Source organism: Acomys minous (assembly GCF_964271855.1).
Source record: "Acomys minous genome assembly, chromosome: 4".
Lineage (NCBI taxonomy): Eukaryota > Metazoa > Chordata > Mammalia > Rodentia > Muridae > Acomys > Acomys minous.
The window spans coordinates 39,718,565-39,734,650 of record NC_140486.1 but is presented as its reverse complement, the minus strand read 5'-3'; the positions used below and the strand labels follow the sequence as shown (position 1 = coordinate 39,734,650).

The window sequence follows — 16,086 nt, the reverse complement described above, 5'->3', positions numbered from 1 at the left end:
TGCAGTACCGAGTGTCAACAAGTCGCAGCGAGTTCCAGGATGCTTCCGTGACGACCCCTCCGCGGAGCCAACATGGGGGCACGTACCCCTTCCGTCAACTTGGCTTGGCCCGGAGACGCTTCCGTTTCCTTCTGGCCTGCCCCGCCCAGGTCCCGCCTCCAGGCCCCGCCCCGTAGCGCGGGAGCGCGCGCGCGCGTGCGGGAGGGGGCGGGTGGGGGAAGCAGCGGCAGCAAGCTCCCGGAGGCGAGGCTCGCGCGCCCGCCCCCGCCCTGGCCCCAGCGCCCACCCGGTCGGCCCGGCCCAGCCATGATCAAGGCCATCCTCATCTTCAACAACCACGGGAAGCCGCGGCTCTCCAAGTTCTATCAGCCCTATGTGAGTATGCCCCTGCCGCGGAGCCGGGCGAGGGCGAGCGCGGGCGTACAGGGCAGCGCCCAGCGGCTCCCTCTGAACGACCCTCGCGACGCCGCGGCCCTCTCCGCGCGCGACTTCTCGCGCCGCCGGCTGTCAGCTCGGGAGGTGGGGAGCCGCTGCCACTCCCCGCCGGCAGCCCCGCCGCCAGTGGGCGAGGAGGTTTCTCCGCCTCGAGGGGCGCTGCCCACCTGCCGGGTACCCTAGCCCCGGTGTCTCGGTCGAGCCCCTCGGCCCCACACCGCGACCACCGCGCCGCGGTTTCCTGTCGGGGCGCCCAGCCCCGCTTCCAGTCCCGCTCTCCGCCGCCCAGCCTGGCCAGGTGGACTGCTTTCTGTCGCCCGCGGACAGATGGGCCACTGTGTCCGCCCTAATCCTCTCCCAGCTCAGCAACTTTGGCTCGCCGCGCGCCCTGGCCGGTCTGTCCCGGGTGTTGCCGTACGGAAGCATCCGAAGCCGGGTGTGACTTCCAGGTGACTATTGAAAAAAATTTAAGCGGAGGACCTGAGGTTTCTATTGGGCTTTTAAACCTGCTATCTGATTTTACTCTTGAAATAGCCGGCAGCATAAGTGGTCGACCCATTAGAAAGGGACTCTGTATCTTGGAGTTAGCTGTTTCCTTTTGGCATAGTTTTTCTTTTTAAACCCAAACAAACGGACATTTGCCCTGAGTTTTAGTTTAAACGAAATAGCATCTGTGAAAGTTCTCTTCTAGAACTGTGAACATTGTTTAACATGGCTAGGAACAGATGACTTTAAAGTCTCGAAGATAATTTACAAGCGATTGAGGAGAGGTAATAGGTTTCTATGCCTTCCCCCAGGGCAAAACTAATAGTAGGTCATGCACTGAGCTGTCATTTGTAGGGTGAATGTGAGCTGTGTAGCTGTTGTGCTGTCTTCGGGTCCTTTGCTTATAGCCAGACGTGGACTTGCAATTTAGTGTTGAAAATGTGCCAAGACCAACACTTTATGCGAATGGCCCCAGATGGAAATTATTCATGCCATTAAAAATGCAACGTGAAAATGTCAGTTTGCCTAAAGTGATAATGCAGCCTGTGGAGGTGTTGGTGGAAGTGAGAAATGGAGCTGTTTCATTTCCTTAAGTTGCTTTGCTTTCCCTGATGATAAAGAACACAGTGCTCTACTTTTGTGTGGTTTTTAGTGTAGTATGACTTAAGTGCTAATGGTCTGCTTAAAAATTCTAGGTCTAGGTCAAGCCGGGCGGTGGTTGCCGCTCGCCTTTAATCCCAGCACTTGGGAGGCAGAGGCAGGTGGATCGCTGTGAGTTTGAGGCCAGCCTGGTCTACAAAGCGAGTCCAGGACAGCCAAGGCTAACATAGAGAAACCTGTCTCGAAAAACCAATTTAAAAAAATTTTTTTAAATTCTAAGTCATTCTTGACTCCAAAATAAAATAGTAGTTATTCCTTCTGAGGAAAACAATGCCATTAATTTGACATCATTAACTGATTGCCTAAAATATTAACCAGCCCTGTTGAGTCCATTTGCTGTGTAGAAAGGTGTGTTCCAGTAGTGAATCAAATTTCATAATTGAAAGTAATCTATTTCTTTGCTTCTTGCACTCTACTGCAACCCTTGTGAGGCCAGTATTATTTTTCATTCATTAATTCAGTCACCAGTTTGTCATCGAATGTTTACTTCATGTCTGCCACATGTAGGCTCTGTAAAGGAACAAACATCTACCTTCTGCTTTGTAGGGGTGTGTGTGTGTAACATGGCTAATAAAATAGCCTATATGATTTACAGGTACCAACAGTAATAAATGATGTGGACAAACTAAAGCAAGGCCAAGTAGGGAGTGTGAGGATGATAGTTTAAGATACTGCAGCCAGCTCCATTTACACCAAGAAGTAATTTTCAAGCAGAGTATTGAATGTGGTAAGAAAAGCAGCCTTGCAGAGATGCCTGGGGGAAAGGGCACTCCACCTCGAGGAAAATGAGTGCACAGACCCCGATGGGAAAGTTCAGTGTTTGGAGAATGAACGTTAGGAAAACAAGCATTGCAGCTGGTGACTGTCAGGAGCCTTTGTTGGAAATGGCATTTGTTTGTGTATGTCATTACAATTTAGTCCATTTGTATTGCCTGAAATTCCATTTGTGACATGTCCCAAAATCAAATCCCTGTTCGTTGCCTAGCCCAGACACCATGTTCCTGTTTTCTGAAGGAATTTGCCTATTGCTGCTCTTGTCTTAGAATTTTAATTTTATTTTTATTTTTTTATGCACTGTTTCACGGCCCATAATTTCTTGTGGCATTCTATAGAATTTTGTATGGAAGTTAAAACTTGAGCATACTGGTGTCATCCCCGCCCCCAGCAGTCAACATTAAATCTTTAATGTATTCAACTTTTTAAAAAATTAGTTTTTATTTGTGTGTATGTATATGTGCCTGTCCCCCAGCCGTCTTCTCTAGCATCTGTATGAATTCCTAGTGAATGCATAAAATGTGGATTAAAATTGATTCTTTACATTTCCTTCCAACTTGAGCTAGGCATGGTGGCGCACCCCTTTAATCCCAGCACTGGCGAGGCAGAGGCAGGTGGATCACTGTGAGTTCAATGCCGGCCTGGTCTACAAAGTGAGTCCAGGACAGCTAAAGCTAATAAAGGAAGACCCTGTTTCAAAAAAAAATTTTTTTTCCTTCCAACTGTTAAAATGTTCTTTTTAAGCAGAGATTTCCAAACCTATGTGTTTAGCTCAAGAGTAATGAATTATAAAAGTAACTCCAGCCATTCCTGGGTTACGGTGAACAAGTCTCCAAGCATTACTCATATAGGCTGGCAGGATGGCTCAGCCGCTGAGGAATTTACTGCCCAGACTGGTGACCTGAGCTCCATCCCCAGAACCCACTTGGTAGAAGGGGAGAACCTCTCTTTCCTGTTGTCCTGTGATCCTTTGCTGTTTCCCTCACACAAATAAATCAGTAAGATTTTTTTTTTAATTTAAAAAGTAAGTATTCAGTAAGACCAGCAGTTTCAAGTTAAATAAATTAAACAAAACGTAGGGATAGTTCAGGCTAACGGTTCTGAACCCTGACAGGATGCTGAGGTTTGAGCTCAACACTGACCGTTAGTAATAACAGTTTAAAGATGGCTTAACTTTGGCAACGTTTCCCTACTGCAGTGGGTTTTCAGTCTTCATTTAGGCTTCCTCAGCACCTAACATTTGTGTGGTCATCCTACTACTTTGTAGTGTAGATTTTGTGCTCTATAGCCTTGGTCATGCCTCAGAGCCATTTGTGACACATGAAGTAATACATGTGTTTTGCCAGTCTTTGCTGAGACAACGTTTTGGCCCATTCTGCTAGTCAGACACTGAGAATGGGTGGACTCAGTACTTCCCATTTTCTTTTGCCTGCTGAGTCCTTAAGATTGTTACTCAAAAGTCCTGTGTGTGTGTGTGTGTGTGTGTGTTTGCTCGTGCGCACGCATGCATTTTATCTTTCAAGTGATACTTAGCCACAGTAATTGGGCAGTAGTAACTTTTAGTTTCAATAGTTCCCTGGAAATTGTTAATGCATTACTGACATTTAAACCAGATATATTTTACATATCTATTAAGCAAGAAAGCAGCAACAAAACTTCCTTAAGTTATGAGTTCTGTATTATTGGTAAATCATACATAATATATCCTTTAGTGAGTCGTGTTAATGAAGTAGAACTCTATGAGTTGTCATCCTTGTTTCCACATACTAAAGATTACCACACATTTAGAGTACAGCAAGGACAGTTCTATCCGTAAAATACGAGTTAGTTACCCCACAGTATCGTTGTAAATGGTGTTTAAGTAACAGGCCGTTTAACAACTTCAGGTCCTAGAGGAGGGCTCTGTTCTTTCAGTCCTTAAAATATAAACCAGGAAGTTTTGAATGTTTGGTTTTTCTTTAAAACATCGTTAAGGGCACAGTGGCATACACGTGTAATCCCAGCACTCAGGAGGCAGAGGCAGGTGGATCTCTGTGAGTTCAAGGCCAGTCTGGTCTACAGGGCAAATCCAGGACAGCCAAGGCTACACAGAGAAATCTTGTCTGCAAAAAGCCAAAACGCCAAAAAGCAAAGGAAAAAAAAACCCAAAAAACAAAAAACAAACAAAAAAAACCCCAAACATAAAACCTTGGGAGGCAGAGGCAGGCAATCGCTGTGAGTTCGAGGCCACCCTGGTCTTCAAAGTGAGTCTAGGACAGCCAAGGCTAACATAGAGAGAAAGAGAGAGAGAAAAAAACGAAATTGCATCTATGCCTATTGGTTTCCTTTTTTAGTGACGTAAGACACTGTGGCAGTTAGGATAGTTAAATGCCTCTCTTTTCCCCAATGCTGGAGATGAAACCCAGGGCTTGATGTGCACTCTGGCATGCTATACTGCTTAGCTGCACCCTAGACTGGTTGTTACTCAGTTGTGGCACCAGCTGAATTCCCAGTGCTTACAGCTACTAGGGAAGCTTAGGTAGGTAGATCATTTGAGCCCGTGAATTAGAGACCAGCCTAGAAAACATAGTAAGGTCCTGTTTTAAAATTCAAGGCAAAATGAAATTTAAAAAGGCAACAGTTCTGAGTATTAAAGTATCAATATATATTATTACATATTTCAACTCTTTAGAGAAAAAAATTCCATATGATTTCTTTTTAAAAACATTTTTTAAAGATTCATTTTATGCATAAGAGCATTTTGTCTATATCTGTGTATATGCACCGTGTGCCCAGCTGGTATCTGTGGAGGTCAAAGATGGTGTCCTGGTGTTACAGACGGTTATTAACCACCGTGTGGGTTCTGGGAACTGAACCTGGGCAAGCGCTTTTAACCATTGAGCGGTCTCTGCAGCCATCCATATAATTTGTTTTCCTTTGGTATTATAATTCTTTGGGGTAGGTAAAGTGGATCTTAGGTGATAGGAACAGGTGCTCCTGGGCAGTTCTTACAGGGCAAGAAGTATATAGTAGCAGGTGGATGCCAGCGCAGACTCAGCGAGTCGTCGGCGCCCTTAGAGCGTGCTTCTTGATTTCTTACTTGGCACAAAAATTAGCTGTTCAAAGCCGGATATTTTTTTTCCCCTTACAATTCAATTCAAGAGTTTTGTTCCTGTAACCTAGAATTTGTCCCCTGCCCTACCCCTTCAGACAAAACAAAACAGCAACAACAAAGCAACCACCGACAACCTGGCTAGACATACCCAACCAAGACCAGTAATGGCTTTCTTTCATCAGGATCCAAGCTTGGGGCTAACAGTGAACATGGAAACAGAGATAATTGTTAAAGCGGAGTGTGTGTTGATTAGCAAAGTAAGGGTCTACATTGATATTTAAAAAGAATCTTATTGTTGGGGCTGAAGAGATGGGTTCAGCAGCTAAGCACTTGCACTACTCGGTCAGAGGACCTGAGTTTGGTTCCCAACATTACTTGATGACTCACAACCTTCAGTAACTCCATTTCCAGGGGCTCTTGCACCCTCTTCTGGCCTCACCAGGCACATATACATACATGTAGGCAAAACACATAAAATTAAATAAATTTTAAAAAATAGCCGGGCGCGGTGGCACATGCCTTTAATCCCAGCACTCGGAAGGCAGAGACAGGTGGATCTCTGTGAGTTCGAGGCCAGCCTGGTCTACAAAGTGAGTCCAGGACAGCCAAGGCTACACAGAGAAACCCTGTCTCAAAAAACAAAAACAAAAATTAAAAATAACCATGTGTTAATGTGTTAAATTACGTTATTATAGTTTAAGAACATGCATGGCTGGGTAGAGAGCTCAGTGAAGTGATTGCCATGCAAGCATAAGGACCTGGATTCAGCTCCTGAGTGTTTATGTAGAAGGCCTCGTGTAGCAGGATGTGCCTCCAGTCCCAGCACCAAGGAAGCAGAGACAGTAAGAGCTCTGGGACTTGCTCGCCAGCTATCTGAGTTGGTATAGGAAGCTCCTTGTTCAAGGTGGAGGAGGAGAGAAATGGCTCTGGAGTTAAGAGTACTTGTTCTTACAGAGGAAATAGGCTCAGTTCTTAATACCATATGGTGACTCAGAGCTGTCAATAACTCCAGTTCCATGGATTCAACATCGTCTTCTGACCGCCATGGGCACCAGGCACACACATGGTGCATATATATGCACACAGGTAAAATAAGTCATCACAAAAAAGAAAAGAAATCGAAAAATCATTTTTAACAAAGTATTTTGAGGTGGAGCACAACTAAGGACACAATTAAAGATGTTGACTTCTGACCTTAAAATGCAGGAGCAGGCATATGTGTGTGCGCCTAAGCATACATACACAAGTGCACACGTTCATAAACAAAATGCATTAATATATGCTAATGTCACACTAACAGCTTGCAGTGCTAGGGATTGAACCCAGGGCTTGCTACATGCCATACAGGTGCCTTGGTTTTTTTTCTTACACATGCTCTCAGTATGTCATTGAAGCTGGTCTTGAACACATGATCATGCTGCCTTTGCCTTCTCAGTGCTGGGTTTAACGGCATGCTTACCCAATGTACTGCATCCTGTTCACAGATGGAACTCACACATGAAACCAGAGTAACCAGAGTATATTAAGATCCTTCCCTTTTTTGCTCCCACAGAGAAGTCTTTGATGGTTTAGTGGGAGTTACAGTATTGCTAGCATTTGGGGTCTTTGTACATGTGGATGTGCATTTCTTTTGCTGCTGATAGTCCAGAGGGCTCAGTTTATATAAAACTCCCCCATTAGGATAAAGTACAGCTTTTCTTCCCTTGCCCATGGTGCCTCCTCATTCTTCCTCTTCCCCAGTGTTTTTACCTGAGGTACAAGTAAAAGACTTCCTTCATGGAAGGATCAACCAACTCCTAGAAAGTTTGTGGATTAGGAGGGATAAAAGGATATTTCTGGTTACCGGGTATGTTCTGAGGTTCTAACTGGAGGCACCTCCAGAGTAGGACCTTAGGGAGGAAGAACAAGCTGTCTAGAGCCTGCAAGGCTCCTTCCCATTTCACCTTTCTCCCCTCCCTTGCCCATATCCTAAGAGGTATGTATCACCCCTAACCACAGTCTACGAACATTTGTCCTTATACCCACAAATAAGTGTAGGCTTTATCAAGGAAGCTTCTATTTGCAACAAAGACTATTACAGAAAACCAGAACCAGTCAACCCGCAGGGTTGTGGAGCTCACTTCCAATGAATACATCTTCAAAACACTCATACTCTTAAGAGTTCAGGGAACATTTCAGAAAGATTGTAGGAGCCAAGGGACTGGGGAATTTTCTGTGAGGTTGTGTTTCCTAGTAGCACAGGAAGCTACATCCATAAAGTCTCGCCCACATGGCTGCACAGATGTGAGCTTGAAGGATGACATTAATGAATTGCCAAACTGGACAGAGAAAAGCCCATAAGGCTCCAACTCTACAGAAACAACTATAGCAACAGAGGAAAGCTGAGAACAGGAAAGGTAGACTTCCCCGGGCAAGAGCACACCAATTGGTTGTCCAGTGGCAAATGGTCAGCCCTGAAAATATATATACAGGCAGCATTGTACCAACTGAAGAGGCTTTATTTAGAAATGCATATGTTTATACATGTACTTATATGCATACAATAACAATTTAAAAAAGACTGAATTTGAAGGAGAGTAGGGAGGGTATATGGGAAGATTTGGAGGGAGGAGAGGAAAGGGAGAAATGTTATCAATTTATAATCTCAAATATAAAAATTAAAAAGAGCCTTTCCCAAGGTGACTACTTTTATCTTGGTTATCACAGCATTGAGTAAATAATGTGCTTTTTTGGCTGAGTTTTTATGTGTAGACATGATCTGTTTGGTTCTGATATTGTGAATAATTACAATATGGGAATAATTATTTAGCTCTCTCTTACAGCATCTCAGTCACAGCCCCTCAAAGCTAGCTATTTTATATTTTTTATTGTATCACCTCTCAGTGCCCGCACTGGTGTTTTACATAAACCATCTTAAGCTGAGCCATGTTGTAAACTTTGTTTGGGCTTTTTTCCTTTTGACATTTTATTTTCCTGGAAGATAATTGCTTTTCCTTTTAGCTAGATTTTTTTATTTACTTATCTCCAATTTATGTCTCTGCCAGCATGTGACTGTCAGTTTCCTGTTCATGAAGAAATCTCTCTTCTAGTCTTTTGGCTAGGACCAGTCTGCACCAGTTGCTTGCCAGTCATGTTTGGACTACGTTATCTGAGGAATTCCTCTTGCCTGTTTTCTAAGTTAGGGCTTCAGTTGTTTGATTTTTTGATGTCTTATGATGGAGCCAGTAACTTCTTGAGTAAAAAGTAACAGAAAGTAGATTTTTTACGAGACCTTATAGTTCTGAAAGTCTTTTAATAAGTACATTGGTTAAAATTTAGAATTCCAGGTCAGAAATACTTCTTCCATGATTGCATACTGTCCCACTTTTCTGTTTCCAGTGTAGGTTTTCAAAAAGTCTGTAGTAATTCTGGCTACTTCTTTTGTGTGTATGATAATTTTACTACTTTACCAGGAAATGTATAGACTCCTGTTTCTAAAGTTTTAGAGCTTCTTGCTTTGAGACTGTACACATCCACAGTGTGGGGTAGTCAGGGCTTTCATTCTGGGATCTCTCATTGTCTAGTGGAATCTCTTGGTTTCTTTGTGTTCTGTTTTGATGCATAGATTGAACCCAGGGCCTTTGAGTCTGCTAGGCAAGGGCTGCCACTGAGCTGTCTATATCCCCACTCTCTCTATTCTTTTTGAGTATTTAATTCTTTATTTCTCTAGACGATTGTAAATTCTTAAATTGTTCTTTTTTCGTCTATGTCTCCAGTCTTTTCTGTAGGCATGTCTCTGTGGTTTTTTTCTAGTTCATATCCTGAATTTGCAATTTTCTTGTGTTTACAATTTTCATGATATTCTGAGTGTTCCAGATGCAGAGCTTAGATCCTGCTGTTAGAATTTGGAGCCTGCAAAGGAAGCTCAGGCATGTTCTTTTAAGCGTGTAACAGGAATAGAAATGGCACCGAGGAAACAAGGGGGCAGAAAGGACAGCTTTTCCCCTCAGAGTCAAGAAAGCGTGAACAGAGTGATAGTGTTTACTGAGACTCAGAGAGGTAGATAGCAAATGGTCAGGTGAGCAAAGTGTTTCCAGACAGAGGGAGGAAACTGAAGAGAGCCATGAAAATTCATTGTGGCTGATCGGCTCGGGTAGGGGAGAAGCAGCAGGTGAGAAAAATTTATAGGTAGGTTTAAAGTAAATTTGGAAAATGCTTATGGTATGGAAGGGATTGTTGTGTGTTAATTTTGCATCTTTCCATTTTGGTAAATATGATTACCACCCCCCCCCCTTACACAAACACACACACTCTCACACCCACACGTGTATGTGTGCCCACCTCACTATGTGAAAAGAGATAAAAGTTTTTTATCTTTTTCTCTAGTTTGGATCCATATCAGTTTTTATTTTTATTTATTTATCTTAGAATCTGTTTTTAAAACAGATAGACTCTCAAACCCTTCTGTGTCCTGACCCTCTTCATAGGATGCCCTCAAGGAAGTGGGGATGTCACCCCACTTCCATTTAAACTCTCTACCAGGAATCCCTTCACCCCACCTTTCTATTTATTGCTGTAATTTATTGATCTTAAAGTCTGCATAACAGACTTCTGTTGGGTCAAAGGGCGATTCCAGAGTTCCTCCCCACCTCCACTTGCAGGGCCCCTAGGGGCCAGGTGCTGAGAGGAGCCTCCCTGTACTCCACCTGTCTTTCTACAGGGGCCCAGGTGGGGCTTCATTCCGTCCAGAGGGTATCTATTTCAGTTAATTGGAGTTGGGAGAGGGATCGTGTTCTACTTTTGCATCATTCCCAGAGCAGGGGAGGGATGTGGGCACGTTGAACACACTTCTCTAGCTTGGATACATTCAGGTCAGAGCTGCCGCTGTGCAGCCTGCCAGTGTCATAGAAGAGCCATTTACCTGTGTCTGATCCCTCCGTTCAGAAGCTTATAGTCTTTATGTACAGAGATGCGAAACTGTTGTTTTACGATCTTTTCATGAAAAGATTGAAAACTTAAAATAAATAACTTTCATTTAGTTGCTGAGTTTTTCCTACCCATTTGTAATATAATTAGAAAGTAGAATTTTGGTGAAACCATTCCTTTAATATTTGTTACTCATCCTTTTGAACTGATTTTTTTCTTTGATACCTGTGTAGCCAAGCTATCAGCTGACTTTCCATTTAGTTACCTTGAAATTTGAACCCTCTTACTTCAGACTCCTCCATACTTGGACTGCAGGCATGTGCTACCATTGCTCACAATAGTTTGTTTCTATTACAATGTGTAGTTTTGCTTAATTTTTAATTTTATGCTAATGGAATGATTATGTGTCATTGTGCTACTTGGCCTTTCTGTTCCAGCTGCAGACTGAAGTGGGTCTCTCCCACATTCCCATGTTGGAGCTCCAGCCCTAATACTGTGGTATCCAGAGCCTGGGAAAGAGTTGAGTTTAGATGAGGACATGAAAGTGGGGCTGTCCGCCACTAGTGTCTCCATAAGAGATACTGGAGACTTTGCTTCTGCCCTTTTTCTTTTGCCCTGTGAGGACCAATGAAAAGGAGCTCATCCACAGGCTAGGAGAAGACGCTTCTACCAGACATGACTGCTGGTATCCTGATCTTGGACTTGAGCCTCCAGGACTGCCACAAAATAAACATGCTACTTAGGCCACCTGTCTGCCTTGTGCTGTCACGACAGGTTGAATCAAGGCACTTTTTATTTCTTAATTATGATTTGAAAATTAAAATGTTTAAGGGTAAGAGTATATCACAGTTTATCCATTCTGTGAATGGAGAATATTTGGATTATTTCAGCTTTTTTTTTTTTTTCCGAGACAGGGTCTCTCTGTGTAGCCTTGACTGTCCTGAATTTCAACTTTTTAAAGGGTCATTTTTAAGTGTTTTCCTATTGGACATACTAAGAGTTTGTTATATGTAAGCTATTGCTAATACTTGTTTTTTGACCTCAAAAATCTGGTTTCGTAGGATTAGGAGAGTATGAGGAGTAAAAATATTGGTTAATGAAACTTGTGAGATGTTAGTGTCATTTACTCTTGCACTGATGGACTGAGAGTTTCTCTGCATCAGATTCTTGTCGAATTTTATACATGTGCGAGTGTGGCTCCTTGAAGTATTGCCGTTGTTGCTTTGACTTAACTTTTAACTTACTGAATTACTTTGAGGCTTAGTATCTTTACATTTGTTTATGGACCATGATATTTTCTTAACTCTGAAGTTTCTGTTCATGCCTTTGCTCACTTAGTGACTTGGGAAGCTAATTCTTTTTTTAGTGGCACATGAATTGCTTGGTTGAGTTTAGAAAATATCTACTGAAACAGTTTTTGGGTTGGGGTCCTGTTTAAGTAAGGATGAGTAAGATGGACTCACAGGCACAGTTTGTATTTTATCAAGTCCAGTTACCTGCAGGCTTGAAGCTTCCCTCGTCCCCACACGCAGACATAGTCACTGCAGTCCCCTGAGTTAATCTGATGTTACTTGCCGGCTACAGTTTAGCTATTTGTAAAGCAGCTCTCTGACTAGCTATTATCTGCTTCCTTTTTCGCCAGTGTCTGAGTGTTCTGTTTCTCATTTGGTTTTGAAGCTAGAAATAAAGTTACTTTCATTGTAGTGGTAAACTATGATTTTTTTCCCCTTTTCCTAAAATAAAGTTGGGTTTTGCTTCTGTAATTTGAATCTGTTTTCCAAGGACTCTTTCCCCCCTTTTTCCAGATTAAAATTACAATCTTTTATCTTCAAAATATCTTAAAATGCTCTTAATCCTGTAAACTTGATCCTAATGCATATGAATTACCTTCCTCAGAGTGAAGATACACAACAGCAAATCATCAGGGAGACTTTTCACTTGGTATCTAAGCGAGACGAGAATGTTTGTAATTTCCTAGAAGGAGGACTGTAAGTACAGCATTTTATGTGGGTTTTTCTAATTTCCCCTGTGTGATGATAGTGTATACTGCTAACCAATGTATGGTGAAAATCACTCATAATTAGGCATAACTCTAATCTATAGACTTTTTAAGATATGCCATCTTTCTAAAAAATTTAGTGTTATTTTTTATAAAGTTAATATATTCATATGGTAGAATTTACTTATTACAGGGAAATATAAAATTTTAAATTACTTTTCCTCTCCCAACCTTAGCCTTTCCCCCAGTTTCATTTGTATCCTTCTAGAAAGTACATCTTATATTTACTGACATATAAATATATATTCTTAAATATTTTACTTATGAGATCATACTTAGTGTTCATTGCATGTTGCTTTTTTTTTGCTTAATATTTTGTAAAGTTTTTCTTATAAATATATTTGGAGAAATGGAGCTTACCTACTAAAGGTGCTGTCTGCCCACCTTGATGACTTGCATTTTGTCCCTAGGTCCCACATAGTCATTTGACATATGTACATTCACACATACACACAAATATATAAATTTAATACACTTAAAAAACTGTAACATTCTTTCTAATGGGTATAATATTTCTACAGTGAATGCACATAAAAATTCAGATCATATTCTTTATTTTATAGTAAACAAAGTCAAAGTCTGTTATTCACATATATGTGTATACCTTTATAAATATTTCTTTCTTTTAGTTTTTCATTATTTGTAGAATTAGGAATCAAACTCAAGGCTTGTGTATGCTAGGCAAGTGCATCATAACTGTAAATACTTTATAATGAATGGATTCTATTGAAAGCACTTTACTTCTAAATATTTCTATAAGTACTTCCTCCCCAATTATATAATTAATACACTTAATATTTTCTCCTTGAGACTTAAAACTATTAGCTAAGCCCATGAGCAATAAGATGAAGATTGTTTTTTTAAAAAAAAAAATTAGGGCAACAGAACCCATTTTTGTCTGACCATACATTGTTTTTTATCGTGTGGGAAGAAATTTATTATTTCAGCAACTGCCTCATCTATTTGCATTTTAAAAAGGTTATATAATGCTGTACTTAAACATGTAATGCATATTTATGATTTCTAGATTTTGCTGTTAGCTCCCTCTAGACTAACTTAATGCCAAACTTAATGTTTATGTTAAGTCTCTGAAGGAATCTGAAGGGATCTTGGCCATAGATACTGGTTCTCTCTCATCTTTTTACCTTATTTTGCAGGATTCTCGCCTCCCATAGTGCATTGCACATGGTGACCGTGAGAACCAGATTGATACAAAGAATGTCCTGTTTGGATGGACCTTTATGCTTTGAAATTGCGATTCTTTCCTAACCATATTAAAAAAAAAGGGGGGGGGGAAGCAAATACTGTACCCATCTATCCTTGTTCTAGTTTTGAACCTGGCTAGCTAGTTCCCTCGGTCATATTGTTCAAATTCTTGGAATTTCATTTTCTCCTACAAAGATATAAAAAAATTGGAAATTTCTGTTTGTAATTTTTACATATCGTATTTCACCTCTGTACTGTCTAGTTTTGTGTCAACTTGATACAAACTAGATTCATTAGAGAGGGAGCCTCAAATGAGGAAATGTCTCCAGAAGATCTTAATTAGAGATGGATGGGGAAGGTCAGCCCTGTGTGGTGCCATCCCTGGGCTGGTGGTCCTGGGTTCTATAAGAAAGTAGGCTGAGCAAGTCATGGGCAGCAAGCATGGGTGCACTAAGCAGCACCCCTCCATGGCCGTTTCCTCAGCTCCTGCCTCCAAGTTCCTACCCTATTTGAGTCTTGCCCTGTTTGAGTTCTTGCCCTTTTTGGTTTCTTGCCCTTATTTCCTTCGGTGTGGAAATGTCAGCCAAGTTAACCTTTCCTCCTCAACTTGCTTTTTTTGGTCATAGTATTTCATCATAGCAATAGAAACCCTGGCTAAGACAACTTCATATATGTGATTTTGTATCAATATTTAAGTTTAAGGTGAGGTTGTGTTTTTAAGTTGTGTGTTTATGTACTTGCCTTGCCGAGGTCCTTAGTTTCTCAGAGCATTAATGAGTACTTTGTAACACATTTTTCAGAAGCACAGTCTTCTTTTAAAGGAAAACAAACAAAAACCCAACAGTGAACGTGCTGATGTGCTCATTTCACCCTTTCAGGGAACAATTATAACTGCTATCATAGCCAGTCTCAGAATATTTAATGTATACAAAAATACTTTTAAATTAAATTAAACCCTTTCTAGACAAGTAACCTAGCATAATATTCACACTCCTTCATTTTCCCCCAAGACATTTCTATTTTTGCTCTTGCAGGACAAGAAAGTAGCATGTACTTAGAGAAGTGGTTTCTATAGAGCTTGTAAGTTGAGTGTTATATTTAGAAAACAGAAAAAAATGCCACACCCTATGTGTTGGGAATGCTCTTTTAGTTTTGATTGTATATAGCCTGCTTTTAAATTATGTTAATGTTTAAGTGGTTTTGAGAAGGTGAATTTACTATTATAAAGTTGCTAAAGTATATTTGGAAAAATATAAGATTGCTCAGATGACTTCTAAATTATTCTTATAAAAATGATGAATTCTAGTTAATATGAATATATGAATAAAAGCATTTGATGAAAGAATTGAGTATACATTAGCCTGGTATTCTTACATTTAGACTTAAAAACAATGTTTTTGGACCTTGATGCTCAGTCTGTCTAAAGCTTAAGAAATACTCTTTCTTTTTTCTAGCTGATACTCAGTTTTAAGCTGTGTATATTACTGTGACCATGAAGTTATATCTTGTAAGCACTTGCACAAGCCTTGTGATCTGGTTCTGCCTGTTCCTTCACCTTCATTGTTTACTAATCTTCTTGTCTACTGGCCTCATATCTCCCTGAAAGTGCATATTGTCTTGATGAAATGGGCCTTGTCAGTCATTGCTACCTTACCCCAAGGTGCCCCTGTCTTCATTTTTCCGTGGCCCACCCCTAGTGATTAGATGTCAGTCTAGATGTCTCTCAGTCCATTCTGAAGTGGGAAATACATGGATGTGCGGGACCTGTCTGGGTTCTCTGTATGAAGCTTTCCCCCTACCTGTTAACTTTTTTGTCTCTTTACCTGCTATCAGTGCCTGACACATAGTACTTACTCATTGAATACTTTAATGAATAAACTAACTAAAATTAAGCACTGGCTTCCTTCTCCTGACATTTCTGAAGAAGATTGCTGTTTAATTTACTTAGTTTCTAATGTAAGTTTACTTGAATGCTATGCCATTGTTACATTTTGCTTTATAAAAGTTTTTAACAAATGTGATTTTGCTTGAGCTAATGAAATATTCTACATTTTGTTCCCTACACCATATCAATTATTTTGTTTTTCATTTAGATTAATTGGAGGATCTGACAACAAACTGATTTATAGGCATTATGCAACACTATATTTTGTCTTCTGTGTGGATTCCTCAGAAAGTGAACTTGGCATTTTAGATCTAATACAAGTAAGTTAACAGTTGCATCTTACTACCTTTCATTAATTTTTTGATTACATTTTTACAAACTTAAGATTAAAATTTTATAAAGTGCTGTTTTGTTTGATAAGAAGTGTTCCATAGTAGATACTAGGTTTGTATGCTGTGATATAGTGCTGGACAAAAATCAAGTTAGAGGAAAGCTTTATTTTGGCTCATAGTGCTGGAAGTTTCAGTCAACCAGCTGATCCCATTGCATCTAAGTCTTTGAAAAGGAGTAACACAGTGGAAG

The 16,086-nt window shown here is 40.8% G+C and overlaps 1 protein-coding gene across 3 annotated transcripts in view; it reads left to right on the top strand.

The window, feature by feature from the left end:
* Positions 1–72: 72 nt before the first annotated feature.
* Positions 73–16,086, top strand: part of AP3S1 (adaptor related protein complex 3 subunit sigma 1) — a gene marked incomplete at its 5' end in the record, with an annotated part of 53,749 nt that continues 37,735 nt past the window's right edge. For all 3 annotated transcript variants that reach the window (XR_014778801.1, XM_084779613.1, XM_084779614.1), the window contains 3 exons: positions 73–375; positions 12,251–12,342; positions 15,713–15,824. Coding sequence is in view for 2 of the 3 variants with exons in the window: in XM_084779613.1 (XP_084635739.1) it covers positions 73–375; positions 12,251–12,342; positions 15,713–15,824 (507 nt within the window). The remainder of the gene's footprint in view (positions 376–12,250; positions 12,343–15,712; positions 15,825–16,086) is intronic.